The sequence below is a fragment of the Colias philodice genome, chromosome 21 (genome assembly GCF_061535455.1).
Source record: "Colias philodice isolate Cphi_HAF_F1 chromosome 21, ilColPhil1 Martin Lab GWU primary, whole genome shotgun sequence".
Taxonomy (NCBI): domain Eukaryota; kingdom Metazoa; phylum Arthropoda; class Insecta; order Lepidoptera; family Pieridae; genus Colias; species Colias philodice.
In genome coordinates, this window is record NC_143106.1 from 7,169,581 (window position 1) to 7,178,828 (window position 9,248).

The window sequence follows — 9,248 nt, forward strand, 5'->3', positions numbered from 1 at the left end:
TATTCCTGAGCATACTCAAGCGTAAGAGAAAAAAAAAGACTCGATTAGTAAAGTATTTCGGTCGCTATCGTGTTAACAAGAAAATCCTCCGCACATACAGACACACGGACGTCCAAGACAGAACTTTTTTAAACTGTTTTTTAACTAGTTTAAATAACAAAAATGACATCAAAAATATCATGAATGTTAAAAATAGTGTTTTTTCTTAATATGTGTGTGTATGTATTATCTTACAAGTGCAATGTATGATACATAAAGATATTTTAAGTTTGAAAAATCAGATGTTTTGCGCGAAGTGACAGTAGTACCCACCTCAACGCTTCGCTTATGAGGCGTGCAACATTTTAAGAAGGTATTAAGAAGGTCTGAATGTGGATGGACGTAGAAAAAATGAAATTGTATTAAAATCCATTTCACCACTGTTCGTATCGTTAAAGGAAAATGTCGTGGGGAAAGAGCATGCCCAAAAAACATTTTCGATGACCCGATGGCCCATACTGGGCCAGCATGGTGAATGATGGCACAAGCATATGTAATTACTTTCTCAGAAGTATGAACAAATATTAGATGATGATGCAAAGGAACTAGTACAAAATAAGCTTGTTGAATAGGACTGAAATGATTTCACTGAAAAGTCCCTCAAAATGAACTTGGTACATGATGAGCGTAAAATAATGTTTTGTTTATCCTACTGCAGGAACTAGGTACTAACTACTAACTAATTATATTATTATCGGTCTCAAACTGAACATGTATTGTTATGATATAATCCTTTTCCTTTACATAGAACATGTATTTTAAAACTTAGAAGCACATCAAGCAAAAATAATCGAAATCGAGAAAGTAATGAACGTATGATAACAGCAAAAATACCTTATCAAAATTATTTCACCCCGTAAATCAAAGAAGTATGGCAGTGTACCTACTGGGAACTTTATTTTTATAGCCAATCCATTAAATTACAAATAAATTGAATTGATTAAGCATACATAAATATGCAAAATAAAAATAAAATCCAAGTACGATTACAAAAATTGGCGTGTTCCGTATATCATTATGCGGGGTTTTACACGGGTGACTGAAGCCGCACGATTTCTGCGTTGTCTAAGTGGCAATTCGACTAGGTCGCAAGTGACTAAAGCTGCAAGCCCCAAAGTTGGATAGCATCCGACTTTGGCCGCACGGCGACCGGCCGCATGCTTCTGGTTACTTAAATCTACCGTGTAAAACGATCAGTTGCAGGCGTATATGTGTCGTGGCCATATCGTAGATTTGCTCATTTCATGAAATGGCCAATTTAGTTTGGCCAGATCGTTAAATCGTCAACGTTTCACGATTTGGTCATCCACGTTTGGCCAGATCATCGATCTGGCCAAACGTGGATGGCCATTTCACGAAATGCGACCATTTTTGTTTCTTTTTTAAAAAGCGATTCGCTTCTGGCACTCGCCGGCCGCTGCCGCGGCACTCTCGCTTTGCTCGCTCGGCTCGTGCGTTGTTTATTAAAGTCTAACCTAACCTAACCTAACTGTTCTCTATTGAAAAAACCATTCGCTTCTGGTATTCGCCGGCGCTACCGCGGCACTAACTTAAATGATAATATACAAGTTCTTAAAATATTCTGAATTTTTTAATGTTTTATGGACTCTCTAAGATATTTTATACGATCTGGCCAAACGTGGATGACCAAATCATGAAACGTTGACGATTTAACGATCTGGCCAAACTAAATTGGCCATTTCATGAAATGAGCAAATCTACGATATGGCCACGACATAGACATATGGTTGACAACCATGACACATTATGCGATGCGATTTAGGCACCTGTGTAAATAGGCTAGTGATGCGGCTTGATGAGGCGATTTGTGAAGCGACTAGCCGCACGACGAAAATCGACCCGCGTATACCCCGCTTTACTATCAATCATCGATACATAATTATAGTGATTCTAGAAGCTTGTTTGAAATTTTTGAAGTGAAAACTTATTTAGCGGCGTTGAGCACTTTTTCTGTAATGGTTATAAAATCTTAAACTCGCGTCAGGATACGTGACCTGATCGAAAAAGCGTAAGACGGATGGATATCAAACATGCTCAACGTTATTAATCAAGTTTTCACTTCTGCCGGAACTCCCGGAGTGCAACCCGTCTTTTTTTTGAAGTGAAAACTTCTTTAGCGGCGTTAAGACAGATGTTTTTTTTTTAGCCCTTATATTCCATGCGTAAGACGGATACCATTCCAATATATCAAACATGCTGAACGTTAATAATCAAGTTTTCACTTCTGTCAGCACTCCCGGAGTGCAACCCGTCTTTTTTTTTTTCATTTTCTGTTATGTTATGTGGTTTCATTTGGAAAAGGAGAATGGCGAAACTGGGCCTAACTGTTACAGAAATTATAATATATTTAAAATTCATTATGTTAATTTTAATTATTAAATATAAAATATTGACTTCCGATTCTATGGGAAAACAAATCTTTGAAAAAAAAAGATAATGTATGTGTTCACTACCGGTCTTATCAAGCAGAGATGTTTGTGTTGTCAGGAGTAAAATAGTCGAATATATCTATGTTAAAAAAAAGTTAGGTTTTGCTTCTGATTTATAAAGCATTTAAATTCAATAAAAATAAAATATAATCGAATAATTGTATTCGATATCGATTAATTTAAATCACTACATAGTATAAAACAAAGTCGCTTTCCCTGTCCCTATGTCCCTATATCCCTTTGTACGCTTAAATCTTTGAAACTACGCAACGGATTTTGATGCAGTTTTTTTTAATAGATAGAGTGATTCAAGAGGAAGGTTTATATGTATAATAACATCCATTAAATAGTGGAGAAGTACTGTTATTTTTGAGGTTTCTAATGTGATGTCGTAAAAAATTACATTTTTTCCGCTTACATTGCAAACGCAGACTGAACCCTACGAGTTTTATCAAAATAATGTACTAAGTATTATACACATTGAAAAGGTCTACAGAAAAGTCCGCGATAGTATAGGTCTATCTCTTATGTATAACCCACAATAACTTTTTTTTGTCATTTACTTTTTACGACAAATAATGGCTAATTTTCGAAGCGATTTTAACCAATACAGCATTAATCCTTAACCAATTAAATACCTTGAATACATAGTTCATTTAATATAGATCTATATGGCCCTTTACACTGTATGATTTAAGTGAATATTTTCGAAGATATTACAGATTAAAAAATTGCGGGACGTAGTGTTTGCGGCGGTACCGGCCGGCCGCCCGGCTATCTATTTTATACCCGTGCGAAGCCGGAGCGGGCCGCTATGTTTTTATATACAACGTTCACAGTTTTTCTGTAGTGTATTTAGTATCAGATTTGCACCCGTGCGAAGCCGGGGTGGGTCGCTAGTGCTTTATAAATCAGAAGCAAAACCTAACTTTTTTTAACACACATCTTAATTGATTTAGGTCATTCTTTAAAACAAAAACATTTTTTACCATAACATAATCGCCGCTCTGTTTATAAAATTCTAATGTTAAACATTTCACGGTCCCGCAGGACAGGCATTGCCTAGTGCGGGAACCAATGATTTTATTTCCTGTATTTTAACGTTTTTCTTTAATTAAGAAACTGTATTAAGCACTATGTAATAATGTATGTATTATGACTGATGTACGTGTCTTAAAGAATAAATATTTTTTTACTTTTTTTTTACATAAATAATGTAGATAAAAAATAAACTTACCTGGACCTAGAAAAAGACAATGCTATTCATTTTACTCAAGCAAACTAACCTTAATTTTTGTTACTTTACACCCCAATATCTTTGCTATCCAATAGAACAGATCTATAATTGTTATATTTATAGAATACTAGCGGTCCGCCCCGGCTTCGCCCGTGGTACATATGAAAAATAGATGTTGGCCGATTCTCAGACTTACCCGATATGCACAGAAAATTTCATGAGAATCGGTCCACCCGTTTCGGAGGCGTATGCAGACTAACATTGTGACACGAGAATTTTATATATAAGATGTATATTTTTATCTATTTAATCCCCATAAATCATCAGTGTAACGATCAGGCCCAGGGTCCTATGGGAGTTTGCCATTCTCCTTTATCGAATATTCAGAAATGCTCATTATAATTCTCATCACCAGTGCTCATGTAAAATAATAAGGAAACTTTATTTTGGTAATATTTTTTATTAAATTCTAGACAGGTAGTGTAACATATTTTAGAATCTTTGCAATTGTTAAATATTATGTCAAGAATAGAAAACAAGAATAAAAAAAAATCGTTTAAGTTCGAGTCGGGCATGCGACAAGTTAAGGGTTCCGTTAAAATAACCTATTTTTATTTAAATGACTCGCTTTAATCGCAATATAATCGTATTAATAATATTTTAAAATACATCTCGTCTTATTATGGCGATAGCTGCCTTCTATTTAACTTAACTTGAAAAGAAATTTATGTAGGTAGGTACTATCATTGGAAAATAGATGTTACATTTATCAATAACTAGCTTACCGCCCGCGGCTTCGCCCGCTTTGTCTAAAACCTAATAAATTATATATACTAAAACCTTCCTCTTGAATCACTCTATCTATTTAAAAAAAACCGCATCAAAATCCGTTGCGTAGTTTTAAAGATTTAAGCATACAAAGGGACATAGGGACAGAGAAAGCGACTTTGTTTTATACTATGTAGTGACGAGCACAAAATAGCATTTAATCACGTTTTTATGTCTTTAATATTTGTGTAACCAATTCAATTTATGACCGTGCCAAGTGCCAACCATTTCTAAAAAAATATTTTTTCTTATAAAAAATATGTATCAACTGAAGTGAACGAGACAACAAAAAAATTAACATATTTAAATGCCCAATGCAAATTAAACATACAATGTCAGTAAGAATAAAACACCTTTACATGACCTTATTCGACAAAATAATATTATTTAACACGTGAATCAAACCAAAATAGAATATGTTTTGTTGAGTTGTGCATTATTTTGCATCTTATTAGACTCCCCACAATTATTGGAACGAAGTTCCCTGTGGAAGTTCCTTATCGCGCGTTGCGAAACGGGGCTAGACGGAAAAAATTAAGACTAGCTGTTGAGATGGTTGTAAGCACGTTGTAAGCATGTTGTAAGGCATGAGGCGTGCGCATGTTTTTCTGTCTCCCTCTCTCTCATAGAACTTCGTTTCATTTGGGTGTCCTTTGATACCTCTCAAGTTTTTTTTGTAAATATGTACCATGTACACATTTTTTACTGACATTTACATTGACTGCATGTTTAAATTACTTTCTTATATCGTTACTATTTTGTAAAGAAATCGTACAGAAAGAATTAAAATTGTCCGTATTTAAGCAAAAAGGAACTTCTGAGATATCAAAGGATTTACAAAAACATTTGCAGCTCTGTCAGATGAAGTAAAATTAAAATTTATTTTATTTAAATTCATTGATAAATTACTTATTTAAGTATGTGTATATAAATTTGCTCTGAATATTCTTAAACTTTCTAGATAATTAAGAAAATGTGCATGTGGTTCCTTTTAACATTTATCAATTGATAGGTTTTCTCTTATACAAAAAAGAACCACATCCCAGGGATTTAATGATATTAATGAAACTATGTATTTATAATATCGTAATTAAAGCTTTAATTAATAAAATATATAAAATAATACTTATATAGGACGTTTATTCGACGTCATCATCAAATTGGATTTCGAAATCCACCGTGTCTAGTCCATCTATGTGGTCTTCTATTGCATCATCACTAATGAGACCGTTATAAAAACTGTGCATCTTGTGGAATGAGATGTAGGTAATATGGACTGAATATCGCTAGAAGGTGAAGAAAGCTTCTCCAGAGGCAGCGACGTATAAGGTTCTTCGTTATCTTCTGTAATAAAAAGAAAAAAGCTTTAAATCAAAACAATAAAGCCGCGTGGCTTTTATACGTAGGTAGGTATATGGCGACAGCAAAATATTATTAGTTCTTATAAAGCCGTGTCCCTACTAGACGACTAAGTATGTTGCATGTACATGCGCCATGTACAAAAAACTGGCTAAGTGCGAGTCGGACTCGCGCAACGAAGAGTTCCGTACCATTATCTATAAAAACGGCAAAAAAATCACGGCTTATTGTATGGCCCGAGCTTCTTAAATATTTATTAAGCTATTGCATAGCTTCTATCGTGGGCCTTGAGCGCGGGGACCGAATCGAGAAATTCCGTAACGAAAAAAACCTCACGCTCTCCACTCCGACGGGCTCGGAGGTGTGGCTTGAAGGCATGCTATGCTTTACCGCGGCAGTCCCCGAGTGCCACACGTCTTTTTTTATTCTGTTTTTTAGTATTTGTTGTTACAGCGGCATCAGAAATACATCATATGAAATTTCGACTGTTTAACTGTCACGGTTCATGAGACAGAGGGATAGACAGACGGACAGGGAGTCTTAGTAATAGGGTCTCGTTTTACCCTTTGGGTACGGAACCCTAAAAATCATACGCAACAGTGGCAACCCTAGCAAAAAATTAAATAAACTTGTTAAAATTTTGAATTTCGCAGGCTAGGGCCTTGTTCCCCAGATATGGGGGGTACCGGCTGATCAGCCGGCGCGGACCAAAACCAGCTGGCCGGAGGGCTGCTAAATAATACTCCTAGGTGATGGTATGTGCGCAGCATCACCTAGTACTGGGGTTGGGGCCGATGAGGCCGCTGTGGAGCTGAAAGGGCCCAGCCCTAGGTAGCGGCTGGCGGGTTTAACCCGGCAGGCGTACTGCAAACTAGAGGAAAGAGGAGGAGATGATGGAGGTAAGTTTTAAAAATAAACTACCCCAGGAGGGTACCACCAAAAGTGGAGAATCCCTCCCTGAGTCCAACTCAGGCTGCCCCACGTATTCTGGGGGGGGCAAAAACTTACGCAAAGACACTGAGGAGGTGGGTTCCCAGGCCTCTTCGGTGCCAAAAGTTACTGGACCGACCGACGACTCTGGCAAACGGATAAAGGACAATAACGATATTATGCAAAGTGATACGGATATTGGGGAAGGGACGCGCGCTCAAATGGAGCGTATGAGAACTAGGGGGAGGAAAGCTGGACCCAGTGGACTGTCTGCGGCAACGTCTGTAGACAGCCTCATGACGGTCCAGTCATACGAGGAGGACCGACTGTGGGCGAAACGGAAGCGGTCTTCTGGAGCGAGCTGCTCGGGCTCCTCCACAGAGGGACGAACGCGCACGGCCAAGAAGAGTGCCAAGAGGGGCAAGGGACGCTCGTCAACATCGCGCACACCTACGGCTGCAAGGAAGACTCTGGCGGAAATGATTGCCGCAAGGAAAGCTCTTGAGCTTGTAGGCGGCAAGCCCGAGTCTGAGATTGAGCGAGAGACCCAGGTCTCGAGAAGCTCTCTGGTCGCGGACGCAGAAGCCGGCGGCGGGCGAACCGACGTCAACGAATCAACCGCAGCCCTACGGCGCCGCATTGAGGAGAATCTTGCGGTCATAGAGGCTAAATCCTCAAACCTGAAGGGGACGTCGAAACGGACCCTAAAGGATGCGTCGGAGGCGATCCAAGAGGCGGTAGCACTACTTGTGCAGCGCACCGCCTCCGAAGACACACGGCGGCTCCAGGCCGACAACACTCGGCTGCATGGGGAGATTGCAGCCCTCCGCAAGGAGATGGCGGAGATGAAAGCCGCGCTTGGGGGCGCACAACATGCGCAGCAGCAGCAGACGGACTCTGAACTGACCGCGAACATCATGCGGCAGGTCGGAGAAATGGTTAACGCCCGGCTGGAGGTGCTGGAGGAACGCCTACCTCTAGAAAGGCGCGTGAGGCCGCCACTGGCGGCGGATAATAGGACTGGGGGGATGGCGGTTAGCCAAGTGCTAACCGAGGACTTCCCTCAACTCCCGCCTTCAAAGGCTACTAAGAGGGCCAAGGCTGCGAATAAAAACCAGGGTGAAACGCGGGCTGTTGCACAGCCTGTGGGTACCGGTCTGGCCCCAAAGGCCAATCCAGGAAAAGAAGGAAAGAAGGCGGAGCGGCGTCCCGAAAGGGTTGCCCCGTCTACGTCATCCGCTCCCCAGCAGCAACCGCCTAAGCAAGGGTGGACTCTGGTGGAGAGGAAGAAGAAGAGGAAGAAAAGCAAGGCGGAGGCTAAAGCACGAAAAAGGGCTCCTAAACTCCGCTCTCCCTCGTCCTCGGCTGTAGTCATAACCCTGCAGCCGGGTGCGGAGGCGCGCGGGGTCACGTACGCCTCTGTAATGGCTGGGTCCCGGCAAAAGATCAACCTCACGGAGATCGGTGTCAGCGCCCTACGCTTTAAGCGTGCCGCGACTGGGGCCCGAATTTTGGAAATTCCGGGCACTACAAGTGCGAAGGAGGCGGACGCCCTTGCTAGTAGACTTCGTGAGGTGTGGGACGAGGATACCATAAAGGTATCCAGACCGGTAAAGTGCGCGGAGGTGCGGGTCACTGGTCTGGATGATTCGGTGGCTGCCGAGGAAGTTGCAGCTGCGGTCTCCCGGGTGGGTGAGTGCCCCGCGGACCAGGTTAAGTGCAGTGGTCTGCGCGTGGGATTGAGAGGTTCCACCACGGCGTGGGTGAGCTGCCCAGTTGCTGCTGCAAAAAAGGTGGCGCAGGTTGGGCGCATCCTTGTTGGATGGATCTCCGCGGGGGTCTCACTCGGTGCAGTGAAGCCGCAACGCTGCTTCCGGTGCCTGGAGGTGGGACACGTTAGGGCCATGTGCTCGTCGCCCACAGACCGAAGCAACGTCTGTTACCGATGTGGCGAAAATGGGCACAAGGCTGCAGGGTGTACGGCAGCTGCTCACTGTGTTCTTTGCGCCGATGCAAAACTGCCCGCGGGACACCGGCTCGGGGGCCCGGCCTGCAAAGCCCCGAAGCGGAAAAGAGGAAATCGGGGACGCGATGGTCCAGGTACCGCGCCGTGTCCTTGTCCCGCGCCCGTCGAGGCGAATGTGGCGGTTAGCGAAATGGAAACGCAGTAATGGCTCTCCTCCATTTCCTCCAAGGCAATATCAACCACTGCGCCGGAGCTCAGGATCTTTTGCTCCAGAGTCTGGCGGAGTGGCGGATAGATGTGGCGGTGGTGGCTGAGCCCTATTTCGTGCCGTCCCGGGACAACTGGGCGGCCGACTTGGATGGACTGGTGACGCTAGTAACGCAGGGCGGCACAGTAATGGAAAGGGTAGTCCGGCGGCAGGGTTGTGTCTCGGCCTCGA

The 9,248-nt window shown here is 42.2% G+C and overlaps 1 protein-coding gene across 1 annotated transcript; it reads left to right on the forward strand.

Moving 5' to 3' along the window:
- The first annotated feature begins 6,806 nt into the window (after positions 1-6,806).
- LOC149479026 (uncharacterized) lies at positions 6,807-9,014 on the forward strand. The gene has a single exon (XM_089709093.1). It carries the CDS (start codon positions 6,807-6,809, stop codon positions 9,012-9,014), a length of 2,208 nt encoding a protein of 735 aa, XP_089565219.1.
- The last annotated feature ends 234 nt before the right edge of the window (positions 9,015-9,248 follow it).

What these genes read in the sequence shown, in the direction of transcription:
- LOC149479026 (XM_089709093.1), top strand. Translation starts at nt 6,807, where the DNA reads ATGGAGGTAAGTTTTAAAAATAAACTACCCCAGGAGGGTACCACCAAA.